Source organism: Rhinoderma darwinii, chromosome 3 (genome assembly GCF_050947455.1).
Source record: "Rhinoderma darwinii isolate aRhiDar2 chromosome 3, aRhiDar2.hap1, whole genome shotgun sequence".
NCBI lineage: Eukaryota > Metazoa > Chordata > Amphibia > Anura > Rhinodermatidae > Rhinoderma > Rhinoderma darwinii.
The window spans coordinates 229,397,014-229,411,610 of record NC_134689.1 but is presented as its reverse complement, the minus strand read 5'-3'; the positions used below and the strand labels follow the sequence as shown (position 1 = coordinate 229,411,610).

General features: G+C 49.7%; 1 protein-coding gene across 2 annotated transcripts in view; it reads left to right on the top strand.

The window, feature by feature from the left end:
* Positions 1-455: 455 nt before the first annotated feature.
* NET1 (neuroepithelial cell transforming 1) overlaps positions 456-14,597 on the top strand; it is a 56,767-nt gene continuing 42,625 nt past the window's right edge. The window contains exon 1 of one of the 2 annotated variants that reach the window (XM_075857502.1): positions 456-688. In XM_075857502.1, coding sequence (XP_075713617.1) covers positions 540-688 — 149 coding nt within the window. In that variant the 5' untranslated portion in view covers positions 456-539. The remainder of the gene's footprint in view (positions 689-14,597) is intronic. The other variant, XM_075857504.1, reaches the window with a different exon arrangement.

The following is a 14,597-nucleotide window of genomic DNA, read 5'->3' as shown; positions in this document are numbered from 1 at the left end:
GTATTTCGGCCGCAAGTCCCGGACCGAACACAGTGCAGGGAGCCGGGCTCCTAGCATCATACTTATGTACGATGCTAGGAGTCCCTGCCTCTCCGTGGAACTACTGTCCCGTACTGAAAACATGATTACAGTACGGGACAGTTGTCCTGCAGAGAGGCAGGGACTTCTAGCATCGTACATAACTATGATGCTAGGAGCCCGGCTCCCTGCACTGTGTTCGGTCCGGTACTTGTGGCCGAAATACGTCCGTCAATTACGGACGTAATTAGTGTGTGTGCACATACCCTAATTGTAAATCTATGAGCCCCAAATCCAGATCTGTGCAGAACGCTGTTTCCCTGATCTAAAATGGCGGCAACGAGCACAAGAGCTGGGAGTTCTGTTCCGCTAGCCTTCCCCTCACCCGTCTCTTAGCAACCACGTTCTCGCTATCCTATTGGCTACTGACCGACTTCCGCTCATTTCAAACTAGCGGCGCGGCGGTTGAGTGAGTGAGTGACAAGCGGTCTTGTGTCCGCCGTTTGATAACTGAGCCCACCATGGAGGGGGAGGAGGTAATGGCGCCTCCGGCGGGCGCTTCTCCACCAACCGAGGATTTGAAGCCCAAAAAAAGAAATGGACCTAAACGGAAGTCTTCTGTCACTAGCCTGCTTGGTCAATGCACTCCAGAGAAGGGCAGCTCGAGGAGGTAGGAGAATGTAAAGTCTTTCCCTGGTGAGGGGGGCATGTCTCCCCGTGTGTGCTGGTAACCGTGCTATAACTGGTAATGTGTAGCTGTGACCTAGGTCTGTGCGGCCTGTCATGGGAGCGTCATATAGGGAGCAGCAGACCAGTTCTAACGCAGCAGCTTGTCTGCATAAACCAGTGCTCTGTGGCCCCTTCAGTAGTTAAACTACAACTCCCAGCATGCCATGTGTGAGCATGAAAATGTCAATTGAACGTTCTGTACCTTTTTAATAGGGCTGAACTAAAAGAACAGTATAGTATGTATTCTCTAATCTGTGGGTGGCAGACTGGCCTTCCAGCTTTTCTAATACTACAACTCCCAGTATACACTGCAGTCTAGTTTCTCACTGAAAGACCCCATGAATAGCCAATCTCCCCATTGGATGTGTGTATGTAAACAAAAGCTGCAGCCACAGCCCCCTCAGGTTATCGGTTTGGCACTGAAATGTAACATTGGGTGGCATTCTCCGTTTTATAAGGGTGTTTTCTGCAGAGTGTGGATGAGTTTTGTTCAAATCTCATCCACTTTGCTGCAACTGTATTAGGCCTCATGCACACGGCTGTGCCCATAATCACGGCCCGCGACTGCCGCAATCCCACATTTTTCGGACCGCTCTCCCATACAAAGTATGGGAGCATGGACCGTATAACGCAAAAGATAGGACATGTTCTATTGCGGTACAGTTCTATCGGACGATACGGAAAGGCGTCTGCGGCCAATAGAACTGAATGGATCCGTAATTGCGGATACATTTTACAGTGGTGTGCATGGGCCCTTATGCTGTGGGAATTCTGGACAGTTTACGCTGTGTGTGGATGTACCCTTGTGGTGATGGTCTCGAAATATAATCAGAGTGGAAGTTGTTTTGATCTTGCATTAAAAGATGAATCTGTGCAGACCCCTATAGTTTATGTAAAAGCTGTGACTACCAGCCCTGGTGTTACGGAAATGAATGAGGCTGTCACATGTCTGTCACTAACGTATATGAATAACAATGAGCGCATTATATAAACCGCTCAACAAGAAGCGCTGCAGACTCTGTGATATAATCTATTGAAATGGAAAAATGTTTACATAATTGTTATTCTTGGGAATAGAATAGTTTAGTTACACTTTAAATATGAAAAATCTAAAAAATCTGATCTATTGAGAAGTGTAAACATTTTTGGGATATGTGAATAGAGATTGATGTATATAACCGGTCCATATACACGAGATACAGAGGATATAAAAAGTCTACACACCCCTGTAAAAATGCCAGGTTTTTGACATGTCAAAAAAATCAGTCCAAGATGAATCTTTTCAGAACTTTTTCCACCTTGAGGGCGGATTCACCCGAACGCGATATACGTCCATGCCACCCGCGTGTTTTTCACGCGCGTCGCACGGACCTATGCTAGTCTATGGGGCAGTGCAGACTCAGTGATTTTTGCGCAGCGTCAGTCCGCTGCGTAAAACTCACGACAGGTCCTATATTTCTGCGTTTTTCACGCATCACGCACCCATTGAAGTCAATGGGTCCATGAAAATTACGGATGCCACACGGAAGCACTTCCGTGGGACGAGCGTTATTGGCGCAACAGCAGTCAAAAGTATGTTTGCAAACTGAAAAGCACCACGTGCTTTTCTGTTTACAAACATCCAAACGGAGTGTCATAATGATGGCAGCCGCGCATCATATGTGATAACACACAGAGCTGTTAAGTGCCTCTTTCGCGCGCAAAATGCACACGCTCATGTAAATCTGCCCTAAGGCTATGTTCACACAGAGTATTTTGGGGGAGGAATATCTGCCTCAAAATTCTGTTTGGAACTTTGAGGCAGATTTTCCTCTCCCTGCACGCCGATTTTCGCGGTGATTTTCGCGCCGTTTTTCGCCCGTGGCCATTGAGCGCCGCGGGCATTAAACAGCGCGAAATACGCTTTCTCTACCTCCCATTGAAGTCAATGGGAGGTCAGAGGCGGAAGCGCCCGAAGATAGGGCATGTCGCTTCTTTTTCCCGCGAGGCAGTTTTACTGCTCGCGGGAAAAAGACGCCGACGCCTCCCATTGAAATCAATGGGAGGCGTTCTCGGGCCGTTTTTGCCGAGTTTTGCGACGCGGTTTCCGCGTCAAAAAACTCGGCAAAATACCCCGTGTGAACATAGCCTTAGGCTGGGTTCACACTTGAAATCAATGGGAGGCATTTTTGGAAGTTTTTTGGTGCTTTTTCCGACACTGTTTCCGCGTCCATAAACGTGTCAAAAACTCAGTGTGAACTGGCCCTTAGGCCCTGTTCACATGGAGTTTTTTGACGCACAAAAAGGGCTGAAAATGCCTCCTATTGATTTCAATGGGAGGCAGAGGCATTTTTTTTCCCGCAAGTGGAAAAACAGTATCGCGGGTAAAAGAAGCAACATGCCCTTCGGGCGTTTACGTCTCTGACCTCCCTCGCAGATAAAGCGTATTTTGCGTTTTTTTTATCACTTTTTATTTCATTCTTTTTAGCGCTATGTTGACCAAAAAGTGAACAATTCTGGGGTTTTAACTTTTTTTTTTTATGCCGTTCACTGTGTCAAAATGCTATATTGTAGTAGTTTCAGACTTTTACGGACCCAGCGATACCAATTATTTTATTTTTTTACATTGTCCTTGGGGAAAAATGGGAAAAGGGTTTTTGTTTAACTTTTAAAAAAATGTTACACTCCTGAAAATGTTTCTTTTTTTTTTGCATACACATTTTTATTAGTTGACCGCGGCATTTAACTAGTTAAACGGCCAGGAACCGTGCGATCGCTGTTCCCGGCCTTTGGAGCAGCGTGTCAAAAGCTGACACCTGACGTGTATGGAGCGGGCTCAGCGCGCTCCAAACATCATTCTCCCTGCTCCATGATGTGCCGGCACATCATGGGTTGGGAAGGGGTTAAGTAAGGAGCGGTCAGGGGGCCTGGCGCTGCCGACTATAAGACACAGGGACTTTTTAGCAAGATTTAAAAACAGCGTCTTATAGTCCAAAAAATATGAGGTTATATATATATATATATATATATATCTATCCGTTCAAAAGTTCAAAACTTATATTTATCAAATGAGTTGCAAAATGACTAGAAAATATAGTCAAGACATTGACAAGAATAGAAATAATGATTTTTATTTGAAATAATAATTTTCTCCTTCAAACTTTGCTTTCGTCAAAGAATGCTCCATTTGCAGCAATTACAGCATTGCAGACCTTTGGCATTCTAGCTGTTAATTTGCTGAGGTAATCGGGAGAAATTTCACCCCATGCTTCCAGAAGGCCCTCCCACAAGTTGGATTGGCTTGATGGGCACTTCTTGCGTACCATACGGTCAAGCTGCTCCCACAACAGCTCTATGGGGTTGAGATCTGGTGACTGCGCTGGCCACTCCATTACAGATAGAATACCAGCTGCCTGCTTCTTCCCTAAATAGTTCTTGCATAATTTGGAGGTGTGCTTTGGGTCATTGTCCTGTTGTAGGATGAAATTGGCTCCAATCAAGCGCTGTCCACAGGGTATGGCATGGCGTTGCAAAATGGAGTGATAGCCTTCCTTATTCAAAATCCCTTTTACCTTGTACAAATCTCCCACTTTACCAGCACCAAAGCAACCCCAGACCATTACATTACCTCCACCATGCTTGACAGATGGCATCAGGCACTCTTCCAGCATCTTTTCAGCTGTTCTGCGTCTCACAAATGTTCTTCTGTGTGATCCAAACACCTCAAACTTCGATTCATCTGTCCATAACACTTTTTTCCAATCTTCCTCTGTCTAATGTCCGTGTGCTTTTGCCCATATTAATCTTTTCCTTTTATTAGCCAGTCTCAGATATGGCTTTTTCTTTGCCACTCTGCCCTGAAGGCCAGCATCCTGGAGTCGCCTCTTCACTGTAGACGTTGACACTGGCGTTTTGCGGGTACTATTTAATGAAGCTGCCAGTTGAGGACCTGTGAGGCGTCTACTTCTCAAACTAGAGACTCTAATGTACTTGTCTTGTTGCTCAGTTGTGCAGCGGGGCCTCCCACATCTCTTTCTACTCTGGTTAGAGCCTGTTTGTGCTGTCCTCTGAAGGAAGTAGTACACACCGTTGTAGGAAATCTTCAGTTTCTTGGCAATTTCTCGCATGGAATAGCCTTCATTTCTAAGAACAAGAATAGACTGTCGAGTTTCACATGAAAGCTATCTTTTTCTAGCCATTTTGAGAGTTTAATCGAACCCACAAATGTAATGCTCCAGATTCTCAACTAGCTCAAAGGAAGGTCAGTTTTATAGCTCCTCTAAACAGCAAAACTGTTTACAGCGGTGCTAACATAATTGCACAAGGGTTTTCAAGTGTTTTCTAATCATCCATTAGCCTTCTAACACAGTTAGCAAACACAATGTACCATTAGAACACTGGAGTGATGGTTGCTGGAAATGGGCCTCTATACACCTATGTAGATATTGCATTAAAAACCAGACGTTTGCAGCTAGAATAGTCATTTAGCACATTAACAATGTATAGAGTGTATTTCTGATTAATTTAATGTTGTCTTCATTGAAAAAAACTGCTTTTCTTGCAAAAATGAGGAAATTTCTAAGTGACCCTAAACTTTTGAACGGTAGTGTGTGTGTGTGTGTGTGTATATATATATATAGGACTTTTGCGGCGACAACAGTTGTTAACTTTTTAAATAGCTTTTTTTTTTTACCATAAAAACCCCACTTCTATTTAAGTATTTTTTTTTTTTAACTTAGCGCCCTCCCCCCAGGTGACTTGAACCAGTGATCGTTGGATGGCTTGCATGATATACTGCAACACTAATGTATTCCAGTATATTGTGATACTGACTGTCTCCGTTGAAGCACTATGGGGGGAGGGATGCAATGGCGTGTTTCAGGGGGCGCCTCCCCCCCAATTCTAACCACTTAAATGCTGCGGTCGCGATTGACCGTGGCCTTTAAGGTGTTAAACGAGCGGAATCGGTGATCTTTGATTCCGCTGTTGGAGTGCGGTGTCGGCTGTATAACACAGCCGTCACCTGCCCAGTATGGAGCATGCTCGGCCCATGAGCGCGCTCCATACATCCCCATAGTACGTCGGATATTGCCAAGGGGTTAAAAAATTAAATAACGATATACAGGGGGCATTAAAAAAATTAATTGGGAAGCGTTGCAGTGATTTAAAAAAAATATATATGTATTTTAAAACCCCTTTATCTCGCAAGGATCTATCTTATAAGTACGATGGTGCTTTTACACGAGCCGTTTTTATACAGTGACATGACACTATGACATGTCAGAAGTTTGTCGAACGTTTAGCTACACTTTAAGGGCGGATTTACACGAACGTGTAATACGTCCGTGCAACGGACCTATATTAGCATATGGGGCAGTGCAGACAGTCTGTGATTTTCATGCAGCGTGTGTCCGCTGCATGAAGCGCACGACATGTCCGATATTTGTGCGCTGTTCGCGCATCCATTGAAGTCAATGGTGCGTGAAAATCACGCGCACCACCCGGAAGCACTTCAGTGTGACGCGCGTGATTCGCGCAACAGCAGTAAGAAGTATGATTGAAAACAGAAAAGCACCACATGCTGTTCTTTTTACAAACATCCAAACAGTGTCATAATGATGGCGGCTGCGCGAAAATCACGCAACCGCGCATCATACGCTACTGCCACACGCAGCTGTTAAGTGCCTCTTGCGCGCGCAAAACGCACACACTCGTGTAAATCCACCCTAAAGCTGAAACACTTGTAAAAACTAGGGTTGCACGATGCATCGAAATATCGATGCTATTTCAATGCCGTGCACCCTCAAACGTTTCAATACCGTTAATTCATCTATTTTGATACTAAGCTGTGCGTCCGCACAGCTTAGTATTGTAACACATGCATTTAGTTAGAGCGGGAGATTTGCAGCAAGGGAAACGAAATCTCGTTTACCTCCGTAATCTCGCGAGATTTCGTTTCCCTTGCTAGAAATCTCACAGAAAAGATTCAGAAGTGTCAGGATTCTGAGTACACATGACGTCCAGGCTGGATTTCATGTGTATTCATTATCAGGACATTTTATTAACGTTAATCTCTGTTTATGTAGCTGCACATCGCTGCTGTGTAAATAAATGTAGAGGCGTGTATGATACTGACTGGTCACTGATTGGTCAGCATCATACGCGTAAACACGCCCAGTTAAAAACACAATACACGCCCAGTTGGACATAACGAAAAAAAGACGCCCAGTTGTCCATTTCAAACCTCATTTGCATATATATAAAAAATAGCTCATAACTTGGCCAAAAATGAACGTTTAAAAAAAAACGTTACTGTTCTCTACATTGCAGCGCCGATCACATGCAATAGGAGATAGGGATTTGAGAATCTGGTGACAGAGCCTCTTTAAAGTAGCATATCTAAAAACGTATGCATTTTTTAAATACCCATTGTTTTTTTGTAAGTGTTTCAGCTGTAAGCCTATGACCATCATATTCAAAACATTTAAAAAACACATGAGTTTTTCTGATGTGTTTCTCTAGGCAGCTTTTGAATACACAACAAAAATGCACAATATATCTAAAAGGTGAAGTGAATAACATGACATAGTTACACAGTTGATAAGGTTGGAAAAAAAAAGACTCAAGTCTGACCTATAATCCTTCCGTGTTGATCCAGAGGAAGGCAAAAAAAATCCCATGAGGTAAATTCCAATTGCCTCATTAGGGAAAAATTCCTCCCCGACTCCAAATATGACAATCAGAATAAATCCCTGGCTCAACGTCCCATCTCCAGAATCTAGTACTTATAATCTGTAATATGTTTTTCAAGAAAGGCATCAAGGCCCTTCCTGAACTTGTTCAAAGAATCAGCCGTCACGACATCCTGTGGCAGAGAGTTCCACAGTCTCACTGCTCTCACCGTAAAGAATCCTCGTCTGTGATGATGGTGAAACCTTTTTTCCTTTAGACATAGAGGATGCCCCCTTGTGTTTGTTACAGGCCTAGGTGTAAAAAGATCATTAGAAAGATCTCTGTACTGTCCATTCATGTATTTGTACAATGTAATTAGGAAAGACAGATTAGGTTCTAATTTATAACCTTTCCATGTGCTGGTCACTAGAGGGAGCAATTCCTAAAATTGCAGCATTTCAATGTGGTAAAGCAACCTCATTGCTTTATGCTGCAAATTTGGTGTAGAGACACACGCTCTAGTGTGCTCGCACAATGCCCCCTCCTTTATCCTAGCTAGTGCCAGGAGAAAGGAGGGGGTTGAATGTTCAAACCTCCTACACTGTGTGCCGCTATTTTTTGAGCGAATGCACGATACAGTGTAATCACACAGTATAACACGCACAAACATAACTTACCTGCTCCTGCCGCCTCCGCTCCTAGTCCTTGCTTCTGAACATATGGATGGAAGCCGCGACCGTAAGTAGTCCTCTTACTGTCCGGCCGCGGCTTCCGGTTCACATGAAAATGGCGCCGGATGTCGCTCGGCCGAAGACCTTGCTTTTGTACTGTGTGGGAGCGGAGTAATGCGCCATTCCCACGCAGACGGCGTACGCCAAAGTGAATGGAACGGCTCCCGTTCGCATTCACTATGGGGATGTATGTGCCGTATTCCATGTCTGTATGTGTCATTAATCGACACATACAGAGATGAAAAAAAAAATGGCAGCCCCCATAGAGCAGTAAAAGTTAGAAGAAAAAAAAAGTAAAACACAAATAAAATGTATTTTATTAACATACTAAAAGCAAAAACATATCTAAAAAAAAAATTCTGCGACGCCTCTCCTTTAATTACATCGGTCGCTCTCCTTTGTACCCGTTCTAGTTCAGCGATATCCTTCTTATACACAGGTGCCTCACATTGTTCCATGTGTGGTCTGACTAGTGATTTGTATAGAGGCAAAACTATGTTCTTGTTGCGAGCATCTATGCATCCCATGATTGTATTTGCCTTGGCATCCGCTGCCTGGTACTGGTTGCTAAATGTAAATGTACTATCCACCAATATCCCCATTCTTTTTCAGTAGCAGTTTTACCCAGTGTTTTACAATTGAATGCATAGTTGTAAAATCTGTTTCCTCAGCCCCAGTGCATAGCCTTACATTTATCCACGTTAAACTTCATTTGCCATTTCTCTGCCCAAACCTCCAGCCTCACCAAATCCCTCTGTAGTATGAGGGTATGTGCACACGATAGCAGGCATTTACGTCTGAAAAGATAGACTGTGTTCAGGAGAAAACTGCTGCCTCGTTTCAGTCGTAAATGCTCCTCGCATTTTGCGAGGCTTCTCTGACAGCCGTAAATTTTGAGCTGCTCGTCATTGAGTTCAATGAAGAACGGCTCAAATTACGTCTGAAAGAAGTGTCCTGCACTTCTTTTGACGAGGCTGTATTTTTACGTGTCGTCGTTTGACTGCTGTCAAACGACGACGCGTAAATGACAGGTTGTCTGCACAGTACGTCAGCAAACCCATTCAGATGAATGGGCAGATGTTTGCCGACTTATTGTAGCCCAATTTTCAGATGTAAAACGAGGCATAATACGCCTCGTTTACGTCTGAAAATAGGTCGTGTGAACCCAGCCTTACATTCTCCCCCTCTGTGGAGTTGCGCTCTCCCCCCCTCTGTGGAGTTGCGCTCTCCCCCCCCCTCTGTGGAGTTGCGCTCTCCCCCCCCTCTGTGGAGTTGCGCTCTCCCCCCCCCTCTGTGGAGTTGCGCTCTCCCCCCCTCTGTGGAGTTGCGCTCTCCCCCCTTCTGTGGAGTTGCGCTCTCCCCCCCTCTGTGGAGTTGCGCTCTCCCCCCCTCTGTGGAGTTGCGCTCTCCCCCCCTCTGTGGAGTTGCGCTCTCCCCCCCTCTGTGGAGTTGCGCTCTCCCCCCCTCTGTGGAGTTGCGCTCTCCCCCCCTCTGTGGAGTTGCGCTCTCCCCCCCTCTGTGGAGTTGCGCTCTCCCCCCCTCTGTGGAGTTGCGCTCTCCCCCCCTCTGTGGAGTTGCGCTCTCCCCCCCTCTGTGGAGTTGCGCTCTCCCCCCCTCTGTGGAGTTGCGCTCTCCCCCCCTCTGTGGAGTTGCGCTCTCCCCCCCTCTGTGGAGTTGCGCTCTCCCCCCCTCTGTGGAGTTGCGCTCTCCCCCCCTCTGTGGAGTTGCGCTCTCCCCCCCTCTGTGGAGTTGCGCTCTCCCCCCCTCTGTGGAGTTGCGCTCTCCCCCCCCTCTGTGGAGTTGCGCTCTCCCCCCCTCTGTGGAGTTGCGCTCTCCCCCCCTCTGTGGAGTTGCGCTCTCCCCCCCTCTGTGGAGTTGCGCTCTCCCCCCCTCTGTGGAGTTGCGCTCTCCCCCCCTCTGTGGAGTTGCGCTCTCCCCCCCTCTGTGGAGTTGCGCTCTCCCCCCCTCTGTGGAGTTGCGCTCTCCCCCCCTCTGTGGAGTTGCGCTCTCCCCCCCTCTGTGGAGTTGCGCTCTCCCCCCCTCTGTGGAGTTGCGCTCTCCCCCCCTCTGTGGAGTTGCGCTCTCCCCCCCTCTGTGGAGTTGCGCTCTCCCCCCCTCTGTGGAGTTGCGCTCTCCCCCCCTCTGTGGAGTTGCGCTCTCCCCCCCTCTGTGGAGTTGCGCTCTCCCCCCCCTCTGTGGAGTTGCGCTCTCCCCCCCCTCTGTGGAGTTGCGCTCTCCCCCCCCTCTGTGGAGTTGCGCTCTCCCCCCCTCTGTGGAGTTGCGCTCTCCCCCCCTCTGTGGAGTTGCGCTCTCCCCCCCTCTGTGGAGTTGCGCTCTCCCCCCCTCTGTGGAGTTGCGCTCTCCCCCCCTCTGTGGAGTTGCGCTCTCCCCCCCTCTGTGGAGTTGCGCTCTCCCCCCCTCTGTGGAGTTGCGCTCTCCCCCCCTCTGTGGAGTTGCGCTCTCCCCCCCTCTGTGGAGTTGCGCTCTCCCCCCCTCTGTGGAGTTGCGCTCTCCCCCCCTCTGTGGAGTTGCGCTCTCCCCCCCTCTGTGGAGTTGCGCTCTCCCCCCCTCTGTGGAGTTGCGCTCTCCCCCCCTCTGTGGAGTTGCGCTCTCCCCCCCTCTGTGGAGTTGCGCTCTCCCCCCCTCTGTGGAGTTGCGCTCTCCCCCCCTCTGTGGAGTTGCGCTCTCCCCCCCTCTGTGGAGTTGCGCTCTCCCCCCCTCTGTGGAGTTGCGCTCTCCCCCCCTCTGTGGAGTTGCGCTCTCCCCCCCTCTGTGGAGTTGCGCTCTCCCCCCCTCTGTGGAGTTGCGCTCTCCCCCCCTCTGTGGAGTTGCGCTCTCCCCCCCTCTGTGGAGTTGCGCTCTCCCCCCCTCTGTGGAGTTGCGCTCTCCCCCCCTCTGTGGAGTTGCGCTCTCCCCCCCTCTGTGGAGTTGCGCTCTCCCCCCCTCTGTGGAGTTGCGCTCTCCCCCCCTCTGTGGAGTTGCGCTCTCCCCCCCTCTGTGGAGTTGCGCTCTCCCCCCCTCTGTGGAGTTGCGCTCTCCCCCCCTCTGTGGAGTTGCGCTCTCCCCCCCTCTGTGGAGTTGCGCTCTCCCCCCCTCTGTGGAGTTGCGCTCTCCCCCCCTCTGTGGAGTTGCGCTCTCCCCCCCTCTGTGGAGTTGCGCTCTCCCCCCCTCTGTGGAGTTGCGCTCTCCCCCCCTCTGTGGAGTTGCGCTCTCCCCCCCTCTGTGGAGTTGCGCTCTCCCCCCCTCTGTGGAGTTGCGCTCTCCCCCCCTCTGTGGAGTTGCGCTCTCCCCCCCTCTGTGGAGTTGCGCTCTCCCCCCCTCTGTGGAGTTGCGCTCTCCCCCCCTCTGTGGAGTTGCGCTCTCCCCCCCTCTGTGGAGTTGCGCTCTCCCCCCCTCTGTGGAGTTGCGCTCTCCCCCCCTCTGTGGAGTTGCGCTCTCCCCCCCTCTGTGGAGTTGCGCTCTCCCCCCCTCTGTGGAGTTGCGCTCTCCCCCCCTCTGTGGAGTTGCGCTCTCCCCCCCTCTGTGGAGTTGCGCTCTCCCCCCCTCTGTGGAGTTGCGCTCTCCCCCCCTCTGTGGAGTTGCGCTCTCCCCCCCTCTGTGGAGTTGCGCTCTCCCCCCCTCTGTGGAGTTGCGCTCTCCCCCCCTCTGTGGAGTTGCGCTCTCCCCCCCTCTGTGGAGTTGCGCTCTCCCCCCCTCTGTGGAGTTGCGCTCTCCCCCCCTCTGTGGAGTTGCGCTCTCCCCCCCTCTGTGGAGTTGCGCTCTCCCCCCCTCTGTGGAGTTGCGCTCTCCCCCCCTCTGTGGAGTTGCGCTCTCCCCCCCTCTGTGGAGTTGCGCTCTCCCCCCCTCTGTGGAGTTGCGCTCTCCCCCCCTCTGTGGAGTTGCGCTCTCCCCCCCTCTGTGGAGTTGCGCTCTCCCCCCCTCTGTGGAGTTGCGCTCTTCCCCCCCCCCTCTGTGGAGTTGCGCTCTTCCCCCCCCCCTCTGTGGAGTTGCGCTCTTCCCCCCCCCCTCTCTGTGGAGTTGCGCTCTTCCCCCCCCCCCCCCTCTCTGTGGAGTTGCGCTCTTCCCCCCCCCCCCCTCTCTGTGGAGTTGCGCTCTTCCCCCCCCCCCCTCTCTGTGGAGTTGCGCTCTTCCCCCCCCCCCCTCTCTGTGGAGTTGCGCTCTTCCCCCCCCCCCCTCTCTGTGGAGTTGCGCTCTTCCCCCCCCCCCCTCTCTGTGGAGTTGCGCTCTTCCCCCCCCCCCCTCTCTGTGGAGTTGCGCTCTTCCCCCCCCCCCCTCTCTGTGGAGTTGCGCTCTTCCCCCCCCCCCCTCTCTGTGGAGTTGCGCTCTTCCCCCCCCCCCTCTCTGTGGAGTTGCGCTCTTCCCCCCCCCCCTCTCTGTGGAGTTGCGCTCTTCCCCCCCCCCCTCTGTGGAGTTGCGCTCTTCCCCCCCCCCCCTCTGTGGAGTTGCGCTCTTCCCCCCCCCCCCCCTCTGTGGAGTTGCGCTCTCCCCCCCCCCCCCCCTCTGTGGAGTTGCGCTCTTCCCCCCCCCCCCCTCTGTGGAGTTGCGCTCTTCCCCCCCCCCCCCTCTGTGGAGTTGCGCTCTTCCCCCCCCCCCTCTGTGGAGTTGCGCTCTCCCCCCCCCCCTCTGTGGAGTTGCGCTCTTCCCCCCCCCTCTGTGGAGTTGCGCTCTCCCCCCCTCTGTGTTGATTACTTTACAGAGCTTAGTATCATCTGCAAATACTGAAATTATATTCTGTAAACCCTCTACAAGGTCAATAGTAAACATATTAAAAAGAGGGCCCAATACTGACCCCTGTGGAACCCCACTGGTAACTGTAACCCACTCTGAGGTTGTACCGTTAATAACCACCCTCTGTTTTCTATCACGGAGGCAGTTTCTATATACCAACCTTTTATGCGTCACAGTATCAAACCCCTTTGAAAAGTCTAGATACACCACATCCACACCTTACCCAGGTCCAGTCTAGAACTTGCCTCTTCATAGAAGCGGATCAGATTAGTATGACAGGACCAATCCCTCATAAACCCATGCTCATGCTGTGTTAACCAGTTCAGGACCGGGCTATTTTGCGCCTTCAGGACCAGAGACCGTTTAGCCCTTTTTAGCACGCGTTAGTTAAATGGCTATAACTTTTTTATTTGTTGGGCTAACGACGTGATTTTTGCGACGTTTTTTCCGTAGAAAATGCAGGTTTCATTTTTTATACACACCTTTTTTGCTATTTTAGAATTTTTATTCATAAAGTTTGAAAATAATAGTAAAAAAAATATGCTTTTTTTACGTTTCAGCTATTTTTTTTTGGTAATAACATAGTTTTACCCTAAAATAGGCCTTTTATTTGTGATCGCCATTGTCTACCGTAAATTTTAATATATTACATGTCTATATTAGGGTAATTGGGTCAGCGCTAGCGTTACAAAAATGATTGGCGGGGGGAATGTTTTTTTTGGGGGGGGGGTATTTTATGTGTATTTATTATTTTTTTATTACTATGGTCTGTCCCTCAAAGGTCAAAAAAGACCTTTGGGGAACTTTATATATTTTTTTTTTTCTTTCTTTTACACCATCTTTTACCCTGTAACTGGAGCTGCACAGCAGCCCCAGTTACAGGGGAAATCAGCCCTCTCATAGTGACGATTGTCACTAATAGGGCTGTGCTGGGTCTTGTTAGACCCACCATCAGTCTGTAAGTAACGGCACCCGGCGATCATGTGACCAGTCACATGATCACCGGGAGGAATAGAGACAGCGGAGCTGCTGCTGTCTCTATTCCTATACACCGCGTTCATTGAGCGCTGTGTAAAAAGACATCGGAGAAGACAGAAGCAGCGAAAGCTGCTTCTATCCTCTCCTCAGGGTCCCCGGCAGTCACTGACAGCCGGAGACCCGACATTTAGCTGCCCGATTGCGCGGGCAGCAAGTTAAAACCCGAGCCGAAAAAAGTCTATGGCTCGGGTTTTAAGGACCCTGACCGCAGGCCGTAAAAACACAGCCAGCGGTCGGGAACCAGTTAAAGAGGCTCTGTCACCACATTATAAGTGGCCTATATTGTACATGTGATCGGCGCTGTAATATAGGTGACAGCAGTGTTTTTTATTTAGAAAAACGATCTATTTTGACCACGTTAGGAGCGATTTTAGCTTTATGCTAATCAGTTTCTTAATGCCCAAGTGGGCGTGGTTTTACTTCAGACCAAGTGGGCGTTGTACAGAGTGTATGACGTTGACCAATCGGCGTCATACACTTCTCTCCATTCATTAAGTCAGCGCATAGTGACACTGGGTTGTTCACGATGTGCTGTCTTATACTGACATATTAACGTTACTGAAGTGTTTAGACAGTGAATAGACATTCCTTCCAGCCAGGGCGGGATGTCTATTCACAATCCATGCACTTCGTTAACGTTTGTTTGGTACTTACAGCAGAGCAAAGCGTAATCTCGCTGTAACCTGTCATTTACAGCGAGCT